Source organism: Nanorana parkeri, unplaced genomic scaffold, assembly GCF_000935625.1.
Source record: "Nanorana parkeri isolate BGI_ZX_2015 unplaced genomic scaffold, ASM93562v1 scaffold10, whole genome shotgun sequence".
Taxonomy (NCBI): Eukaryota; Metazoa; Chordata; class Amphibia; order Anura; family Dicroglossidae; genus Nanorana; species Nanorana parkeri.
In genome coordinates, this window is record NW_017306278.1 from 1317405 (window position 1) to 1339400 (window position 21996).

General features: G+C 47.7%; 1 protein-coding gene across 1 annotated transcript in view; it reads right to left on the bottom strand.

The window, feature by feature from the left end:
- Window positions 1–4718: 4718 nt before the first annotated feature.
- The window catches only part of ARNTL (aryl hydrocarbon receptor nuclear translocator like), a 62576-nt gene continuing 45298 nt past the window's right edge, over window positions 4719–21996 (bottom strand). The window contains exons 9-19 of the mRNA XM_018555476.1: window positions 18174–18266; window positions 16738–16855; window positions 15303–15452; window positions 14977–15223; window positions 13688–13794; window positions 12498–12648; window positions 11113–11198; window positions 10385–10493; window positions 7945–8038; window positions 6870–6972; window positions 4719–4939 (exon numbers count right to left, since the gene is read on the bottom strand). Of these exons, the coding sequence (XP_018410978.1) occupies window positions 4779–4939; window positions 6870–6972; window positions 7945–8038; window positions 10385–10493; window positions 11113–11198; window positions 12498–12648; window positions 13688–13794; window positions 14977–15223; window positions 15303–15452; window positions 16738–16855; window positions 18174–18266 (1419 nt within the window). The 3' untranslated portion in view covers window positions 4719–4778. The remainder of the gene's footprint in view (window positions 4940–6869; window positions 6973–7944; window positions 8039–10384; window positions 10494–11112; window positions 11199–12497; window positions 12649–13687; window positions 13795–14976; window positions 15224–15302; window positions 15453–16737; window positions 16856–18173; window positions 18267–21996) is intronic.

The window sequence follows — 21996 nt, forward strand, 5'->3', positions numbered from 1 at the left end:
GTTTTTTTTTACTTTGCGGACAGATGTACCGAACTGCAGCAATGCCTTACGCCACACAATCTTTCCGGGGAGAAGTTTACCGATAGAATTGTTTCTGATATAAATGATTGTATGTTTTGCATTCAAATAAAGAAAAAAGTCCTTATTTTAAAATTTGGGTGGAAAGTTCTTCAGGGGGATTTTTGGCCTTGACAAGGGGAGACGAAGCAATCTGCGTTTTGGATCAGAATCGTGAGAGATGAAATTTGCCTCTTGATGGTATTCAATCAGCCAATAGTTGAGCCAGGCTGGATTGTAGAAAGGAGGCCCATGGAGTATTTGCCGGGCTGAAGCCACCGGGTGACGTATGCTTTCCACTAGGGATGTCCCGATACCACTTTATGAGGACCAAGTACTTCCCCCTCATGTACTTGCCGATACCAATTACCGATACTTTTTTTCCCCCCCTTTTTTTAAAGGGACAGGTGACTTTAAATGATCCATAGTACAACTACATGTTATGTACTATGGATCATGATTTAACCTATTCATGGTTAAAATACAGGTACAGGTATGCCCCGCCCCATTGTGCAGTTACTGAGCACTGCCATAGGACACTGGCATCCCCTGTGTTTATCTAATGCAGGGGTGGCAAACTCAGGCCCTCCAGCTGTGGTGAAACTACAAATCCCATGATGCATCTGCCTCTGCGAGTCGTGGCTGTGAGAATCTTGCAAAGCCTCAAGGGACTTGTAGTTCCACAACAGCTGGAGGGCCGGAGTTTGCCACCCCTGATCTAATGGAACGTGGCTTTTGTACAATGTGTAGCTCACATAGTCTTATGGTGCATAGCCTCCTCTATGGGATCTATAGTCATCATGGGTGTTGCTTTCATTTATGTAACCACTGGGGAACTACAGGTATCAGCATGTTCTGCCCCATCGTGAGCCCCGCCATCTCCTGTGGGGCTATCGCACATATCCGCAGGCGTATCCTGACTGTATGGTCACTCTGATGTCATCTGCTCTGCAGACGGATATATAATGACCACATACTGTATCTCTGGATTATGGGAGTGTGTGGCAGGAGGGGGGGACTACAAGTGTCAGCCGGCTTTATTAGGCAACAGCTGGGGCACTTACCTGTCGGCGAGAAGACATCTTCATTTGGGAACTACAAGCACCATGATGGCCTCATGAGCTCACCTTTTAAAGAACAATGGCGGCCATGCACTGGGCAGTAATGGCTAAACAATAGCGTAAGCAATTAACAAGTGACGGTAAAGTTGCCCTATTTATTGGAGAACTACAAGCGCCAGCATGACCAGACATGGCAGTGGAACACTGATGTCACCTATGTGGCCAGCTGAATGTTATATGCCATACATTTGTTTTAAGATTGGAGAGCTAGCAGCATCAGCATGGCCTGCTTTGCTGGGCGGTGCCACGTCCTGCCACTTTATTACATAATCACTCGCCGCTGCTCTCAGGTGTTCACCGGCACTGAAGCACATCCGTTGGCCGCAGAGGAGCATCGCCTCACTGCTACTCCGGTGGGCGGCGCTCTGAGTGGGATCCTCTGGGCAGTCGACGGACACCTACATTAGGACCCCCCCCACCTGGAGCTCCGCCCACAGCAGTGACGCGACGCTCCTCCGCTCAGCCTGCCCAGAGGACCCCACCGCGGAAGGTAAAGTTACACAAAAAAAAACCAGCGCTAGCTGCGGCGCATGCCCTGTATCGGGCCTGATTCCGACGCTCGCATCGGTATCGGGACATCCCTACTTTCCACATGCGATGGTAGGCCTTGTGTGATGTGGATTTCCTAATCAGGATCATAGGAATGATCGCGTCAGACAGACACCCATCTCTTAGGACCCGAGCTTTAACAGCCAAGCCATCAAAGCCACGGGTGGTAAACTGGCCCTCGGGACAGGAGGTACCATGGGGGTGTCTGATGAGGTTGGGGTACCACATCCTCCTGGGTCAGTTTGGTTTGATGAGAATCAGTGGAATGCCCTTCATCTCAACCCTACAGAGCAGACAAGGAGAGAGCTTCGGAGGAGGAAAGGTGTAGATCAGACTGCACTGATCCCACAGAGCCACCGAGGCATCCACTACTGATTCCCCTGCCCCACTCCAGCTCTGGATCAGTGAGCCACCGGGCTAGACACAACCCAGGTCCTTGTTGTCAAGCGCATTGGTAATGGCCAGTGACTGATCCTTCTTGTCCCCATGCAGCCAGAATGTTGAGTTGCGATGGTCTGGAGTTGAACTTGGTAAATGGCACGGCCTTGAAGAAGATTACCATCAGCCAAAAGTGGAGAGTTGGGTGGCTGCCTGACTGTAGGGTCTGTATCTGAAAAGGGAAGACTAAGAAGTTTCCTCTTGCTGAGGTAAAACTCTGGACTGGGCTGTATCTGGGATCATAAAAAGGAAAGCGGGACACCGGCACTCCAGATGCAGATCAAATGCGTCTCTTTATTGACATAAATGCAGCATATCACACTGACTGGACGCATTTGATCTGCATCTGGAGCGCCGGTGTCCCAATTTCCATTCATGTATATGACAGTTGCCATCCGTTGACTACCGCTGCATCCCTCCAACTCATATGGAATAAGTGGTCAGGAGTGCGATGGGTTCATTGACTTTCGTTTGTATCTAGGATCAGACCCATATATTGCAAGCGAGCCCATTCCAGCGCTGACTTCTGAAGGTTCAGGATCCAACCGGACCTTCATAGGATCTGGACTGCATGGCTGACATTGTCCATATACAGGTGAAACTCGAATAATTAGAATATCGTGCAAAGTTCATTTATTTCACTAATGCAACTTAAAGGTGAAACTAATATATGAGAGAGACTCATTACATGCAAAGCAAGATAATTCAAGGCGTGATTTGTCATCATTGTGATGATTATGGCTTACAGCTCATGGAAACCCCAAGAACCCCAAATCCACAACCTCAGAAAAGTAGATTATTACATACAATCAATAAAACAAGGATTGTACATAGAACAATATCGGACCTCTGAAAAGTACAAGCATGCATATGTACTCAGTACTGGGTTTGGGCCCCTTTTGCAGCACTTACTGCAATTACTTTTGCACGATATTCTAATTATTCGAGTTTCACCTGTAGATCTGTGCCAACTGTTCTCTCAGTAGGGAATCATCCAAGTTTGCCAGTTGGGAATTCTCTGCGAGCATAGAAAGTGTTGCAGAAAACAGACACACACCCACACCCCGTTTCCCCAAAAATAAGACCTACCCCGAAAATAAGACCTAGTTGTGACCATTCCCAGGGCCGGTGGTGGCATAAGGGGGAACTTGAAGAGCCGCGGGGGAGACTCAGCAGTGCCAACGTAGCCAGCGCTAGAGGAAGCGAGGCGGCACCGGAGGGAGCAGAGCCGCATAAGCCGATGCCTCCTCTATAGCGCCGTCTCCTGTCACAGGCGGAGTGATACCAAATGCACGCCGCCTGTGAGGTATCGATAGTGAAAGTGCGCTTCGCCCATTCTGGCCAGCGATTGGTTAGCAAATTGCTCTTGGAAAGGTTCGGCACCCCCGATTGCCCTGATCACCATATTTTGTTACATGAATACATGTAGACTGTTGTACATTAAAAAAAAATTAGACATTTTTTTTAGGCTCAAAACAAAACAAGACAGCGTTCTTATTTTCGGGGAAACGTGGTATTGTGTGCCCACAGGGAAACACAGGAAGCGTTACTGGAAGGGAGGGGTATGCATCCATGATGTCCACAGAGGCTGAATATCCTCCCAGATGGAGCAACACTATGACTGGACCTGGTGATTCCATGGGAAATGTTTGCACTGAGTGCTTTGAGAACCAGGGTGGGGCGGAGAGAACAGGTTTGAGTAACAAAAAAAAACCTCAACCTTTCCACTTGAACCTCGGCAGTGACACACTGAGGGGAATTTATCAAAACTGGAGCAGCTGTGCACGGCAACCAATCAGCTTCTCTCTTTCATTTTCAAATCTTAACTGAACAAACTAAAGAGAGAAGCTGATTGGTTGTCATGGGCAACTGCTCCACATTTTGTCTGCTCCAATTTTAATAAAATTCCCCCCATTGACTTCGTGATAAAAGGAGAACATTTCTCATGAGGTGAAAAACCTCACCAAATCCTTATTACGGTATAAAAATACCGCGTTCCCCCCAATATTTAGAAACATTTTATACTCGGTGTTAAAGTTCATCATCTGGTTCCATAAATCAGAAAAGGTGACGGGAGCGGCGGCAGCAGCTATAGAACAATTAAACAATTTATTTAAAAAATATTTACCTATGACACTGTACCATGTATATATATATATATAGAGAGAGAGAGAGAGAGATTCTTACAATAAAACATCTTTTTACAAGTAATAATATAGAAATATCCGAGTGGGGAGCTCTGCTGTGTAAACACATCATACGTCTGAAATGACAAGATTTCGCTGACAACGGTGCCGGGTTTCCTCTGCACAACGATTTAGAAAAACAAAAAACGCGATTTCCAAATATACGACGACTGCAAGAAGCTACACACCACTAGCCGGATCACCGGAGCGCGTCTAATACGTCGGAAAGTGAGTGATCCGATAGAACGTAGGACAGACAGACAAGCCGCGTTGTGTCTCCTCTGCACCGGGAGGGCAGCTGCTCGTTGGCCACCCTGAGGGGTCTGCGGGCCCGTGTGTGTGTGTGTGTGGCACTGAAGTCGTTCTGTAGCTCCCATAATGCACTTTGATGCTTGCGGACGATGAGTGGTCTGGAGAAGTCCCCCATTCACAACGGCCAGGGTAAGTCGCTGAAATCCACCGGGCCGCCGAGTCCTGCATCTGCTTCCAGGAGACTCATGATCACCGCCATGGCTGCCTCGTCGTTGCTGGGGCTGCTCGATCCGTGGTCCGTTTCTATCATGTCGATCCCCATCTGGGAGTTCTCGCCTGCAACCGAGACAAGTTGTGTTACTGCGTTGGGAGCATCGCTGAGCAAGTCACTATGGGAAATCTGTCACAAGCCTAAGAAGTCTGAACGTCTACACAACAATGCATGCTGACCCCGGCCTATGGGCTGAGTACTGATGTCCTTTATACTGCTGGAAGTAACATTTCCTCATATGGGAAGGACAGAATACAGGGAGGGGAACCCGGCAAGTGAAGTCGATGAAAACACGAACTGGATCAGATCTAGTTGGCTCTGCGCTCTCTGCGTATAAACTGAGACTTTTGAAATAATACAATTCTTATTTTCACCATTTTTTCATCCTTTATTACATTCTCAGTGCTGCTGATCTCCTCCAGCCACTTCCTGTCTACATGCTCTCCAGTGATCCAGGCTGCCATGGCATTTCTCAGGGCGGATTTCCCGATGGTGACAACACTGGACCGTGTCTGTGTAATGTGTGTTCACTTTGGCTGTCGTCGCCGTATGCCATACAGTGACAGCAGCAGGGCCCTGTATGCAGACTACCGGGGTGATCACTTCCTCCGGCTGCCAAAAGTTCTCAGAGACCGACCCCCTTAGCCCTCGTTCACACCTGAACGTTTTGTAGCGCGTTCTACGCTCGACGAACGCTCTACAAAACGCTCAAAAATATAAATCCCATTGTATTCAATGGTCTCGTTCCCACCTCGGCGTATTTCCGCCCGTCCCTAACGCGCTATAAAACGGCCCACGCCTGAAAAGGTCCAGGTACTACTTTGGGCCGTTTTGTTGCGCGTTTCCATTGGGATACAGCCAAGTAGCCTTCGTAAACGCGCGTTTGTCGCGCGACTTTGCAATACGCCTAGGTGTGAACGAGACCTTACTGTCTCCTTAAAAACAACCTGTCATACTGAGCCTGAGGAAGGCACGCTGCGTGGTCCTGAAACGTTGCCGTCCTTGTGACCTTACGTGCCAATAGTTTGCATACATTTCTCCGGTGTGCTGGTGACATATGTCCATAAAACCCGTCACCACTCGTCTGCTATCACACAGTGGGGTCGCTTTACTGACAACCTGCATCTGATCGTTTAAAAAATAATTGCAACTACCGCCATTTTATTCTCTGGGGTCTCTGCTTCCGGGAAATATATAACTTGGGGGGGGGGGGGTTAAAAGAAGAGAGCGAACGCCGGTATGTGTTCGCTCACCTCCGACCTGTGACAGTCTCATTGTCACAGGTCGGCTAGAACTATGAGGAGGTGAGTGAAAAGCACACCCCCTCCCCCCTCATAGTTCTCCTTTAAGTCATCTTCAGGCCGAAAATTTGCATTTTATAATGTGTGCAAAAGAGATGCAAACACGGCTCTGGCAAGAAAAGAATGAAATGTCTACATGCGTTCTCCAGCGAAAGCTTCTGTGTCAGGGTGCTAAGACCGGAGAACAATTTGGAGACAGGGACGGAGCTGTGTCACCCTATAACAGGAAGTGCCTGAACAAGGGCCTCTATGGCGGGATCAGCAAGGATTTAGACTTACTGCAGATGTAACAATATTGAAAATCACATGATCATGTAGAAGAGGAAGGGAGAATTTAGTGATCGGGGGTTCCATCTACTTTAAATGAAGCTGCTTCTTAGTAAAACTCGGTCGGTCGTCGGGAAGGAAGGAAGGTTCTTCATCTGAATCTGCCCATAGCAGTCTCTCTGTGATCCAGGGAGAACGTGGTTGCCGTGAGCAACGAGAACATCCTTGCCTTCCGACACGATGGATACTCGGGGGAGGGGAATTTATCAAAACTGCAGCAGCTGTGCACGGCAACCAATCAGCTTCTCTCTTCAGTTTGGTCAGTTAGGATTTGAAAATGAAAGAGAGAAGCTGATTGGTTGCCGTGCGCAGCCGCTCCAGATGTCATTGAGGGTGTCTTGTCATCTCCGTCCTCACAGCTTCTTACCCATCATGGAGGAATTGTCGGAATACGGGAAGCCGGAATTGTCCTGCAGCTGCCCGGGTCCTAATCCGGAGCTCGGGAGGTCCAGGGGACCGCCATTTAAAATCTGGAAAAACAGGAGAAAAAAAAAGTTCAGAAATGTGTTTTGTACGGAGCCGGTCATAGGAGGAGCACACAGCGGCCGAGTGATCCCACAATCCCTATCAGCCAATCATAACAGGCTGCCGGAAACGTCGGCACGAGACCTGAGCAGACCTCTGCAGTACAGGCAGCACACAGGAATTCTGCAGCAGGACTCAGGTGCAGACAGGGACATAATATTGTTAATAATACCAGTTTTAGAGTGTGTTATCTGTCTGCTCCCCCTCCCAGCTCACCCCCACCCCTCCCCGCTGTGACCCTGCAGGTCATCTCCCACTGCTCCCCCCTCCCCGCTGTGACCCTGCAGGTCATCTCCCACTGCTCCCCCCTCCCCGCTGTGACCCTGCAGGTCATCTCCCACTGCTCCCCCTCCCCGCTGTGACCCTGCAGTTCCGTTTTCCCTGCCTCCCCCTCCTGTTGATTTGCAGCCTGCCAACCTTCAGAGCAAGTCTACTGGAAACAGGGGGATGGGCAAAGTCCTGAGACTGGAGTCACTCTTTGGTTAGCACTTTGCAGTACTGAGGTCCAGGTTTCAAATCCTGGTTATGTCAGGACACTATCTGCATGGAGTTTGCATGTTCTCCCTGTGCTGTGTGGGTGTCCTCCGGTTTCCTCCCACACTCCAAAGACATGCTGGTAGGTTAGCTGGCTCCTGTGTATGTTGTCACCAGTATACAGGTAGAACCTGAAGAACCTTGTCCTTGTTCCACCTCTCCTTCTATGTAACTCTGTGTGTGTATATGACATGGAGGGTGTATATGACATGGAGGGTGTATATGACATGGAGGGTGTATATGACATGGAGGGTGTATGAGGGCTGATGTGACTGAATAGTATGTAACGTGACAGCGTGATAGAAATACCGATAATAAATGACTTCATTACGTCACGGCTCCCCTTGTGATAAATCGCTCCTCCTACAGTGCAGGGAACTCACCTTTTTAACCCCGGGGGAGGAGACATCTGGAGGGGGGGTGGTGGTGATGTTCAGGGGACTCGATCCGCAGCTTGATGGGGAGGACCCCCTAATTCTGTATAACAAACAATGGACAATGTTACAGCAACACAGACGCCGTATGTCCCACCTGCCCAACGGGGGTACTCAAAGGCCCAGAGTTCCCTCCTCCTCTCCATAACCCCTCCTCCTCTCCATAACCCCTCCTCCTCTCCATAACCCTCTTCCTCATCTCCATAACCCTCTTCCTCATCTCCATAACCCTCTTCCTCATCTCCATAACCCTCTTCCTCATCTCCATAACCCTCTTCCTCATCTCCATAACCCTCTTTCTCATCTCCATAACCCTCTTCCTCATCTCCATAACCCTCTTCCTCATCTCCATAACACTCTTCCTCATCTCCATAACCCTCTTCCTCATCTCCATAACCCTTCTCCTCATCTCCATAACCGTTCTCCGCCTCTCCATAACCCTCTTCCTCATCTCCATAACCCTCTTCCTCATCTCCATAACACTCTTCCTCATCTCCATAACCCTCTTCCTCATCTCCATAACCGCTCTCCGCCTCTCCATAACCCCTCCGCCTCTCCATAACCCTCTTCCGCCTCTCCATAACCGTTCTCCGCCTCTCCATAACCCCACCTCATCTCCATAACCCCACCTCATCTCCTCTTCCTTCTCATCTCCATAACCCCACTTCATCATCCCTTCCCCCTTATCTACTCCCTCCGTTCTCATCTCCATAAACCGCCCCTCATCTCCATAACCTCTCCTCCTCTTTGCCCACTCCTCATTTCCATAGCCCTGCCTCATCATCGTAACCCCTCAACGGCTCCTCCCCATAACCGCTCCTGATGTCCATAAACCCTCATCTCCATAATCCACATCATCTCTACTCATCTCCATAACCCCTCAACAGGTCCACAACCCCTCCTCATTCCTCCCCCGCCCCTTAATCCCATTTCATCTCCATGACCCCTCTCCAGCTCCTCCCCCTTATCTCCATACCCCCCACTATGCACAGGTAGAAAGGCACAGGAAGTCCTGGCAGGATTCAGGGGTATTTTCTCACTCATTAAACAGATCGATTTAAATTGTATATTTATCAGCCCAAAAGGGGCCAAATAAAGAGAAGTTCATGGTCAGGATGTACAGAGGCTTTATACAGCCGCAGTGTTACTTTGGAGCAGCAGAGGGCAGACTTGTACAGTTCAAGCTGTGATCCTAGAAGAGTAAGTCGCCTCATGATCGGTCTCGCTGCTCCGTTGTTGGAGTGCCATGCAGTGGAATTGATTATCTTCCTCCCATCACCAATTTGCATTCCATTAAATTATATCGGCTGCCCAAAAATGACTGAATGCAAATCAGGAACGGGTAGCCCGGTCTTACGGATTTGGAGATTGGGCAGCACAGGGGTAGATTTGGATGGTATGAAGGATAATGGGAACACTCACATGAGCAAACAGATGTGTTCATCGTGATCACCAGATTCTCCATACAAACCAACCGATATACAAGACAAGGGAGGCAACCAATCAGCACATACATGATGGAAAGCTGCAAGTGCGCATGTGCTTTTCTCAGCCCTGTTCAGCAACCAGGAGCGAAAGCAAAGTTTGGTGGATGGACTCCTAGCTCACCAAAGGGATATGGACTTCCCCCTGTGACAGTGCTGATTGGCTCAGTGCTGTCACATGGAGTGAGTCGCATGCTCCTCCATGCCGGAGGTATTTCCAGTGCTGAGTGGAGCAGCGGCGGGGAACCAAAGTGAAGCTGAGTATATGCTCCACAGGTTTGCTTACGAGGGTATAATCACACACTTTGCTTCCCTTGTTCCCTCGGAGGTTCATCTTTTCGTTTCGTCAGTGTGAATACCTGAAACGTGTCCTTATACCGAGTTACAACATACCCACTGAAAACTAAAATCAGGCTTGCAGTGGGTGTGCCTGCTGATTTGATGGGCTGGAGAGGGAGGTACATGAGTGGCCTTACAAAGGGAGCAAACTTAATGTTGGGCATGACCAGTGTGCTGATGGCCGCTCTGAGGAGGCGGGGCAATGCATATGGGGGCAGCTTGGGGGGGGGAGAACACGCTTACATGGGCATTACTTCACAGTGTTTATTTCGGCGGATGAAAACGGTTATGTAGATTTTTCACTTTGTTTTTTTGGCTGCATTGTGCCGCTAAGTGGGAAGAAAGCTCAGCGTGTCGTGACAAAGGACCTATTTTTATAAATTGCCATCAGCAAATGCTGCACGCTGCTGCCATGAGTCACACCGACAGAAAAGAATGGATCATACTCTCTACCTTTCCCCCCCTTCTGATCGTGTAATAAAGAGGAGCCGTGAGATCCCATTGCGGGGGAGGTCTATGTATATATTTATATTATTACGGATGAATCGGATTCTGTGACACGTTACCTGTGAATTTCTAAGGCTTCCTCAGCAATCATCCTGCCTATCTTGCCGGCCCCGGCTCGCGTTCCCCCAGGGAGGCCGGGGACTGCCGGATGGGGCCTCTTCGTGCCACCTGCAATAATAAAGGATAAGGTGTACTTGTGACCATTGTGTGCCTCAAAAAATGGCAGATAATTGATTTCAGTGACTTTGTTCCTAGTGAACTGACTCGCCCAACACACAATTCAAAGCATTTCGGGGGCTGTAACTCCGCCCCCTTCATCAGGGCTTAGGACCATGCATGTGGACAGTGTGTGTGGGCTGCAATGCTGTGCATGCTCATAACTCTTTAATAACACCCAACTATATATTGATTGCAGACTCCACATACATTGTTTAATTTTCCTAAGCCCGATGAAGGGGAAAGGGTTACAGCTCCTGGAACGCATTGGCTCTATTAACGGAATAAGTTTGTATGTGGGCTGGAATATCACGGTGTGGTGCTTCAATTCTAGATTCATTCATCCTTATCACAGCCCAAGGTGATTGTGGAATCCCTTCGGTGTGCAGAAGCTGTCAGCCCAATATTCGGATTCTCTATAGCTACACAGCCTCAGTGCTATTCATCCACATTCCCTAACAGAAAGGGCCGTCTCCTCTGTCTGTGGGTCGTATACTGTCAATGTTATTAGCAGACATGAAGAAATCAGATAACTGCTGGTCTGTATATGAAGAAATAAAGTACCACTTACCTTCCCCTGACTGTAAGACGTTGTCCATGCTGGGCGGAGAGGCAGACAAGTGAGAGAAGGACTCTCCACTGTCTACAATGTTTGTCCTGGAAAATAAAACAGGAAAAAGAGTGATCAATAGATCAATATATAATATCTGTGTACACCGGCGTTCACAACAGCAACAATACCAGGCTGCCATTCCATGCAGGGCTAAGCAACAGGTTCACTTTAAGTCTCCCTCTCCACAAAAGAACGTCCCTGCCATTGCATTGTACCCACAGGAGTATAGAGAAATACCCGATACTTCCAGGCATGGGAATCATGTGACTATCTCCTTCCTGTCATGTGAGAATGGAGCAGTTTGGTGACTGGTCAATTACATACCCAATCGCTGTCACATGGAGCGGGGTGGAGAATGCTCAGCCCTCTGTAAGCTCCAAGTTACAACATGGACCTTACACAAAGCTTCCTCCCTCCTGGAGCGGCAGAGTTGAAAAAGGGGGGGGGTGCTTGTTTTTTGCCTAAATACACTCTATAGATCTTTTACCATTATGTGTTTTTGTCGGTTTCCAGCAGTGTGGCTGGCATACCTCGTGCTTTACTTGGAACAAGCTCCTCCCAGTGTCCACAACCCGAGGGTGCCGTTGGAGCATCAACTCCACTAGAGTGTACTGGACACCAGAAGAGTGCAGGACCTGCTACCTGAAAGCAGGTATAGCGAGGCTTTAAGGTCGGTGCACACCTAGGCAACACCTCACCGCGCGGCAATCATGCACGCTTCCGCGCGGTCAGGAGTCTCCTAGGTGTGCACCGATCGCGCTGTGGGTGCCATTATTTTCTAATGGCACCCCAGTCGCGCCGGGCTGTTCACGCGGGTCCCTGCCCGTGCTTCTGAACACGATAAAGCAGCTAAAACAGCCGCGCGTCATGTATGGCAAAAAAAAGGTACATGTACCTTTTTTCTGCGATTGCCGCGCGGATGTCACCCCATTGAAATCAATGGGGCTACGTGGCATTGTGCAGGACCGTGGGATCCCGGATCGCGTGGCTCTGCACCGGGCCTGAGAGGAAAGGGCTTAATGGAGCGTGCAGCCAGGAAATGAGGTGGGTTCTATATGGACTTGCTGCAGATTCTAATACACATTGCTCACAGTGTGCAAATCAGAGGAATCAATTTCAGTCCAGGAGAGGAGCCGGTACAACTGTGCTAAGGGAAGGCCGGAGTTCAGACTTAAGCTGATTGTGTTACTTTCAAGCTTTAGCCGCGTTATGTAAAAACTGCCTATCGGTAAAATGCCGGTCACAGGACAAATCAGAGACACGGCATGAAGAGTCATCAAAGCACAGACACCAGTGCAGGCAGATCATGTGACAGGAGAAATTCGACTTATTCCAAAACTTACGAAACAACAGTGTTGGTAGAGACGATGTATTCTACTTCTTTGGTCCACGGGTTCATGAAACTGAACCAGCGACTTTTAAGGGTGATGAAGGAACCATCTTTGATTTTAAACTTGTAACAGTTTGTGGTGATCTTTTCTCTGGTCTGTAACACTGGAAGAGACAGGAAAATAATACAGAATGAATACAAATCACATTCATGATGATGGTTTCCACACAGACTTACTGGAGCCTGCCGGCAGCTTCGCGTGTCAAGTGCTAGTGAGCACGCTTAGTGTATGTATAGACAAAACCTCCTTTTTCCAGTTTGGGATAGAGTAGGGAAGGGTTATTTTCTGCTGGCTTGGTACCATTGGGGACATTTCCCTTCACTTCCTATCCCAGGGAGCAAGTAAAAGGAAATTTCCCAAATCAAGGGAATTCGCCTTTTGGTTACCTGAAACAGGTGTCCCCATTGGAAGATTTTCCCTCACCTTTTGTTGTGGGGACAACGCTAAATTTATGGATTTGACTCTCCCTCTTGGTGGCAATGGTCCCCAGTACAAATAGGGGGGGTGAATCATCTCAATGTGGATACAGACAGCAATAAAAACTTGACAGAGAGTCTAAACCCTCCCCCCCAAGGTGTTCACAAATGTTACCTAGAGCTACTCTTTAGGTTCAAAATTTAACTTCCCCAAACTGGAGCTGAAAGGCGCTTCAACAAAGCTGCGTGAAGTTTCTGTAGCAGAAAGCCCTGGGACTGCTTTGTAATAGCTTGTTGTCTTATACAAGCTGAAGCCGGTGTGCACAAGGCCCAACTCTCAACTCCACGTCACCACAAGGGGATGTAGATTCTTTTTTGGCATAAACGGAAGTTATCTACACGTCTCACATGCATGACAAATCCCCAAAAGAATAGGTTTAGCCGTCATTTTAGGCTATAGGGCGGAGCCATGCAGATTTTCCCTTTGTACCCCTGGACCAACTGTGTATCCAGAAATACTGGTGTACAGCACATCACATACGGTGTATTATAGAGCTCGGCTTCAGTCGATGTTTTCCGGTTCCTTTTGGCTCACCTGACCATAAACCCCCCCCGGTTTTACTTTCCAGCATAAACACACACAGTTCTGTTCTGAACATTTTATAGAAAGTAGAATCCTTTGGAAATAAAAATCATATTTATACTGCCAATGCTAAGCTGAGGTACCTTGTCTATGGCACTCGGCGAGGTTCCCAATGTCGTCCTGGTGGAAATACTCGTACGACGACGTCCCTAATAATTCTTGTGGTAAGTACCCTAAAATGGCGGTTGCCCTGTTAAAGAAATAAACATATTTAAAGATTACCTGTCAGCACAGAGTCATTATACAAATCATACAGCCGGTGGTCAGCGTGTCACAGTCCCATCCCCATTTTCAGCTTTGTATCTTAGGATCCCTTGTCCTGTCTGTAAAACAACCTATGGAGGAGTCCTCTCTAACCACTCGACGTGCCAATAACATAGGAAGATTTTCCCATCTCCTCAAAGAGCACAGCTCTGAGTTACAGGCTGCCATGGGGATGAGATTACAAGGACCAGGCCAGGCCGAGGGGTAGGCATAAGATGCTGTTGCCTTGGGTGCTTCGTGGGTTCTTCTGTGGGGTGGGGTGGAGGCAAAAAAGTGAAGGACCTGCACTCTATGCTGCTGAAATAGTTTAGTGCATGGGGTGGGAGACAGAATTCCCACTTTTGGCCTTTTCCCCTTGGGTGCTAAAGGACTTTACCCCTGCGCTGTTCTACACACACACACACACTGCTCCAATCACATCAGCCCAGCTATGACTTGGTGGCAGCGCACTCTACCTCAATACTCTGTACATGACTTTGCAGGACCATTGGGACCAATGCTGCCTTATTCTAAAAATGTTTTCACATGTGTTGCTCCCTCTAACCATCGCTTAACAGGCAACACAGACATAAGATACTTTACATCCCAACTGAACTCTCAGATTAGATCAGTTATATACATTCCAGGCGCATTAAAACAAAATCTTAATGGGCAGTCTCTTAAGAAAGCAGCCACAGCCTGAGTAGAACATCAGCATGCCGCATAGAAAAAGCCTTGTTCTCTGTGTGGAAGCAGTGGTCTCTCTGCAGAGTTCTAACACACCTCCTGCTGAATGACAGCTAGAGTTCCCCAAATCAGCAGAGAGCATGATCTTTGCAAATGGGAGAACTACTCAGCTCCTTGTGGTCAGCTCTAGGGGTGCCTGTGATAGGGTGATATGGGGTGACTTGTGTCCTGCATTAACAGGAAGGATCTTCTTACAGCAGGATAACCAGGGATGATTTCAATGAAAGCTTAGGCTTTAAATGACTTTTGAATTGACGATAACATGGTAAAGCTTCATTCAGATTTCAGGAACTGGCTTAAATTTTCTTTGATTTTAGATCCACTTTAAACCCTTCCACAACGATGTCATAAAATGCCCCCAGGCATCGGATCAACTTCTTACCTTTGATCTACGAATACAAACTTCCCATCGATGGCGTGCCGCGAGACGTACTCTGTGGATTTGACTCTGATCTCCCCATTGGCAGGCTGCGGTACTATGTGTGGGTGTAAACGGCCTATGGCGACAAGGCAGCTAAGGTTACAGCCCTCGCTATCCGGCTCGTTATCTTCGTCCAATCCCATCTTCGTGGGCGGCCAGCTCTTCAGGTACCCAGTGCTGTGTATAGTGCAAAAACTTTTCCTGTCTCCTGCAAACACATAATAATCGTTGATGAGACTCTAAATCTTATTTATTTCACTAGTAGGGCTTGCAGGGACTTGACAAACCTTTCTTTTTCGAACAGTTGGAGGGGAAATCTTTGTCTTCTACTTTTACTGAAGGTCGATTGCATTTCATTCTGCAGAAAAACGATCGCCGGGCCCCAGAACACAGCCGCGATGGTCCTGGGGTGATGTCTGTCTTGACGGGGAGCCCCGCTGGTAAACAAACAGACACTGGATGTAAAAACACATTCTTGGAGAAAAAAAATCTGTTATAGCTTTAGCAATCATCAGGTGAGAAGGAGAACATCAAAAAGCTTCCTTTAAGTCGCATCGGAAACTTTCTGTTCCTCCAGGGGACAAAGTGCATGTAGCACTTTGTCCCATTTTAATAATTGCTGCAGATGCTAAGCTAGAGTGGTCCACAGCGTGCCCCACTTTCCCCACTGCTGTTCGAATACATTGTTTAGCACAGTGGTTCTCAACCTTTCTGGGGCCGGGACCCCTTGTTAACATTTGCCAAGTTGTGGTGACCCCCAACGGTAAAATTTAGGGATGACGCGGCTGCTGCAGCGACATCTGGCAGCGTGGCGGGAGAACTGACACTGCTGCGCTAGGAGAGAGCCGAGGAGGACTCTCACCGAGCACAGCAGAAATCACACAGCGACCCACAGGTTGAGAACCACTGTTGTAACAGCTAAAATGGCAAACCATATAACACAAGCCGAGGGTGTCAGCTTTTATTATTAATAATAATAATGATGATAATCAAATAGCTATCTAATAGTGGGAGACTCCCGACGACCCCGGGCAAATTGTAATTCGACCCCCGAAGGGGTCCCGACCCACAGGTTGAGAACCTTTAGCAGGAGACAAATACCTAATCATTTGTGATTGACAGCGCTCGTCTCAGGGCTCCAGGCACTTGCCTGAGAACAGCTCCATCATTAATCATGCAGAGGGAGGGAGGCATGTCACACAGAAACAATACTGAGCTCAGGCATGCTCAGAGGTGGAGTTAGCAACTGAACTCTGCTTGAGCCCCACAATAGGAACATGTCGTCCAGGTCGAGCTAAGCAACTGGTATCAATCAGGAAGTTCTACAAACCCCAAACAACATCCAAGCACACTAACTAAGCCAAAACCAGCTGTTCACAAAACCACATATACTTTGTATATGATGGGAATAGGTGAAGTGTGTAGTAAATCTTCCTGACTGACAAATCAAACTCTAACGGTACATATTTAAGAAGGAAGAAGAAGCAGCAGCAATCATGGTCATGTGACACCTAGTGGCTCTGACTTCCTCTTGTAAACCAAGGATGAGCAAGACAGCCCAGGAATTTGCACCTTAAAAACAAAGCAGCAGCAGACGCTCTCACTATTCACCGCCATGTTCCTTTTAACAGATCCAAATCTCATCAGGAGGGGGGGGGAGCTGCAAGAACGATATGTAGGCATTCTATGAACACAAAGAGCAGACTCCAAATTGGGACGTACTTTTTGCATCAATGAGCCTTTCCCGGGGAGCCGTATCTGAAGAGGAAAGCTGCTCCTTCACTTTGGCAATGTCTTTTGGATGGAGATAGTCGAACAAGCTCTGCCCGATGAGATCGTTCTGAAACAGAAAGCAGACACATCATGGATGATTGAGACTTTCCATGGAGTTCAGATCACACACAGGAGACACGGAGTATAAATACATTGTAACATCCACCATTTTATTTTTCAGGGTTTCAAAAAATATATACATTTTCTGGACTAAAAATGTACATTTTAACGTGTGCAAAATGAAAAAAAAAAAATGCAAAAACGGCTCCTGCAAACTTAAAATAAAGAAGTCTCTGCAACACAGTCGTGTGGTGGATAAAATCCTTGTGCAGATTCCGGCTGTCATTTTTCAACAATACAGAGAAAAGAGAAGCTCTGATTGGTTACGAAGGGCAACGCAGACCTTCTGTAATTTCTGCAGCCCTTATAAAATGGCCTTTCAAATGGCAGCACCGGACAGCACATCATTGAAGGATCCTTGGTGGTTTTTAGTCTATTCCAAAACTCAGACAGTATTACCACACGTGACCAGCAGAGGCCCCCACAGATCTGACATCCTCAGTGATTGGGTTCACAAAAGTCCCCAACAAAGACATTATAGTCACTGGATAATATTCTATATTTGTACAACTTTTTCTTACTATAGTGTTTCCCAAACCAGTCCTCACATCCCAGGACGCAGTTCCTGTTTGCACGTAAGCTCACCTATGCACAGGTGAACCTGTCGGTGTCTGCAGAAATCGGTTCAGCTTTGTGTGGACATACACAGATAATAGAAGCATTGGCAAGACATGATAACGGGTTGGGAAAACACAGGTCTATGTAAAGACTGATCATCTGCAGCATCTCATAACCATGCTGTTAATTGGACTAGTAGAATGGCAGGTGGGGAGGGCTTAGCTCCAAAGGCAGACACCATTTAATCTGGTTATGTATTCTGGGGCACGGTGAGGGCAGGACAAGGAGGATTGGTGATGTAAGTCGGTCACGTTCTAGTGCACGACATACCTCAAGCTTGCTGACCAGAGCAAAGTATGAAGTAATGGCCTTAGGTGATGCTGCAGGTCATTCTAAAATCGCGGGCTGTTAACACATTGCTAGCGGGAAGTTGTAAACGTGTGTACAACGCATGTGAGGTACAGAAAATGCATGGCACTGGATCAAAAAATGCTTTTCAATGCATATTCATTTTTCAATAAAAACGCTAACAACATTTTAAATGCATGCAGTGCCATTTACACAGCTCGACATATTGGGGCCCCCAACTTATGCATTTAAACAGCTACACATTTTGGGGGGGGCACAACTCATGCAGTGCACATACTGGGAGCCTTGTATCAGGATCTATGTATCATGCCAACACATTGGAAGACATTGGCTCTTACCTGGCTATAATTGAGAATTTTGAAAACAGATTCTGACACAAATAAGATTTTTCCACGGTCACAGCCCACCACAAAGAGGAATCCATCCGCTGACTGGGGGGACAGAACAAGAACCAAATATTACCAGTAAGAAAAAAAAACAGAACACAATATAGAAATAAATTAAAACAGTTTTTTTTTAAGGCCAACAACTAGAATAGTAAAAATAGCAGAAATACTAAAAGGTGTGGGGCTGATTGCACCAATCAACATGATACTCTGCCGCTGTCTGTTATCACCCCTTAGACTCATTCGACAGAACTCATTGTCACTGACCCATTTTTTTGCTGCCAAATATTAAAGTGCAGGATTGATTATACCAATCAGGAACATTATGTGCATAAAAACAGCTCATCAATGCACTGTAAGGGTGCAGCAGAGACTGCAGCACAGAACCGGGGGGAAACGGAGCAAGCACATCCTTCACCATAGAACCAGGGGAAGAGGCAGCAGACAGAGCCTGCACCATAGAGCTAGGGAGAGATGGAGCGGGCACACCCTGCACCATAGAACCAGGGGAAGAGGCAGTAGGCAGAGCCTGCACCATAGAGCTAGGGAGAGATGGAGCGGGCACACCCTGCACCATAGAACCAGGGGAAGAGGCAGTAGGCAGAGCCTGCACCATAGAGCTAGGGAGAGATGGAGCGGGCACATCCTGCACCATAGAGCCAGGGGAAGAGGCAGCAGGCAGAGCTTGCACCATAGAGCTAGGGAGAGATGGAGCGGGCACATCCTGCACCATAGAGCCAGGGGAAGAGGCAGCAAGCATAGCCTGCACCATATAGCTAGGGAGAGATGGAGCGGGCACATCCTGCACCAAAGAGCCAGGGGAAGAGGCAGCAGGCTGAGCCTGCACCATAGAGCTAGGAGAGATGGAGTGGGCACATCCTGCACCATAGAGCCAGTAGGAGACAGAGCAGGCACAGACTGCACCATAGAATCAGGAGGAAATTGAGCCACATAAGGAGATAAGCAGTGATGATAATGGGGCAAATCTACCCAAGAGAAGGGAAGATGGGGTTACAGTGGATGAGTGGAAAAATCCAGATTAAACAGCCTGCAGCACAGAGGGCACAGCCTGCACCATAGAACCAGGGTTATATGGAGTCACAGATTAGAAGTTAAAGATCGACGATAATGGGGCAAATCCGAGAAGGAAAGATGGAAAAGTGCACATTATATCATAGCCTGGACCACAGACTCAGGGGTGAGAAGTGGCCACTGTGGAGAGGTGTGGACATGTCAGGATGTCCACAGTGGGGACTGGAATACTGAAAATGAGAACAGATGAGGACTGGAGTATGCTCCCTAAAAGGTCCCTATAGACAGCTCAAATAGAGGCCACATCCTGCTGAATTAAACCAAATTCAAGCCGTGTGAGGCCATACAAGCAACACTGTTTGTAGTGAAAAATGATCGGCCCAACTGTGATTGCACCCTATCAGATGCAGTCACTGTTCAGCAGCGGCAGACGGCCATGTGTGCTGCGGCTGCCTCAGTACATTAGTTGGCAGTGGAGATTCTTCCATCCGCGCTGCCAGCATGGAGGGGCAATCAGCTGACTTTCTCCTGTTCAGCTCACAAGCCGTGTATCTTGGCCTAAAGTACTTCTGACCCTTCTGGTACTACTGACAGGAAACAGGAAATATCCGTCTCTCTTTATAATATATATATATACAGGATTTATAATTGTATAAACTAATCTGACTTTTTAATATGAACTCTGATCTGGCCAAATGAAGGGAACACTTGGCACAGACTCCAGGCACTGATAAGGTCACTGGGAATCGATGCGGCGAGGAAAACAAATCATTCAACTGCCAATGTAACTGTGCCGATGTCTTGCTGCATGATTGTACCTTTAATGTGAACTTGGCTGTGAAGTGCGTCTACTACTACACGTCTGCTAAATAGTGTATCAGCCTTGATTGTCAGTTGCTGTAGTGTTAGCTGAGCTTGCTCCAGAGATGTTAATGGGGCTGGTGCAATGGTCTGCAGTGACTTCCGTTGGGATGGAGGCCTGCTAAAATAGTGACAATGGCAATGACTTACAAAGCCATTCACAACTCTGCCCCCGGCTATATCTCCAACCTGGTCTCAAAGTATCACCCTAACCGTCCCCTCTGCTCTTCCAAAGACTTTCTGCTTTCCAGCTCCCTCGTCAACTCCTCCCACGCTCGCCTCCAGGACTTCTCTAGAGTCTCTCCCATTCTCTGGAACTCTTTACCCCAACCTGTCTGTCTCCCACTTTGACTGCCTAAGGCGATCCCTTAAGACTTATCTCTTCAGGGAAGCCTATCCCATCTCAACTTGACCACTCTCAAACAATTCATCCCCACACAGCTACCTCCTCATCTATCACTTGTCCCTCCCTTTGAGATTGTAAGCCGTCAGGGGCAGGGCCCTCCCTACCATCTTGTTTTGAATTGAATTGTGATTGTAATGTCATCCTTATATTGTAAAGCGCTGCGCAAACTGTTGGCGCTATATAAATCCTGTATATTAATAATAATAATAATAATATACGCAGCCCTGCACTCTGTGATCTCCGTGCCTCTGCAAAAGCTTCTGTAGATGGCACAGGAGAGCAGTGAATCCTTCTGTTTAGCAATAAGGGGAATGCATCAGGCTGCAGAGAGACCGATGGGTGGAGATGGGAATCCCTAATTTGTAGATTGACAGACCTCAGGGATAAGGTGTCCCCTCCAAAAAACTCATTTCTGCTAAACTGAACGCTCCGTGTGCTGACTTGGTGTACTCAAGCGATAGTGAAGATGAAAACAAAGGCAGGAGGGCTGTGCAGGTGCAGTCTGCGCCATGCATTATTCTCACATCTAAATGAAGAGTGTCCCTTTAAACAAGAAACACGTTCAAGAAGAAGAAAACACAGCGGCAGCAAAAAACACCAATAACCTAAGAGCCTGAGTTATAGACATACTTTGCTGGGCATGTAATATGCCTACACCCTGTGACTCACTGCTGCCAGTGTTCTATCATTTCCTTTACATGACCAATATACTATCCACCGACACCCTGTAATAACTTCTCCCTGTCAGTCATTTGTTTACACTTTAAAGAATAAGTGAACTCTTTAGGTAACTCATCACCTTTCTATAACCAGGAAAATCAAGCAAGTTTGGAAAGATTACCCTTTTCCTGCTGTCCCCTGACAGCCCTACTAATACCTTGCCTTATGTGTAATAAAGAGGTCAGGAAATGGAAAGTTATGTAAAATACAGCATCCCTGGGCTCCCTTTAGCTCACTGGCCAGCTAGTCTTCCTATACCACTAAACACAAATCACTATCCCTTTCGGTTATAAAATACTCTTTCAGATTTAACCCCTTCAGCTCTCATACCTGTACACCCCATGGTCCAGAGCAGTTCTTACATTTCTGCTCTATTGCTTTGGCAGTAAATTTGGCATCCCTTTGACACCAGGGACAGGACAGGGTGTACTACATATGCCATATGTACTTCAATTTAGTTTTTTGGGGGGCATGTGCAGCACATCCAGTGTCCACAACTGGTTAAACACAGTTCTCTGAAATAATATTGGCTTAAAAGAAATTAAGGGGGTTATTCACAAAGCTCTTGGAGGCAGCCAAGTGACTAAGCCAGCTGAAGTGAGCCAAACGACATTCGGCTATTCACTCCGGCTCAACGCGGCTGATTTCAGTGCAGAGGGACTTCGACTCAGGCGATCGAACATCTGGATCGGCTGAGCCAAAGCTCCGCAGCTAACTCGCTGCTGTTCATCCCTATTCGCCCCATTCTGGTACCAA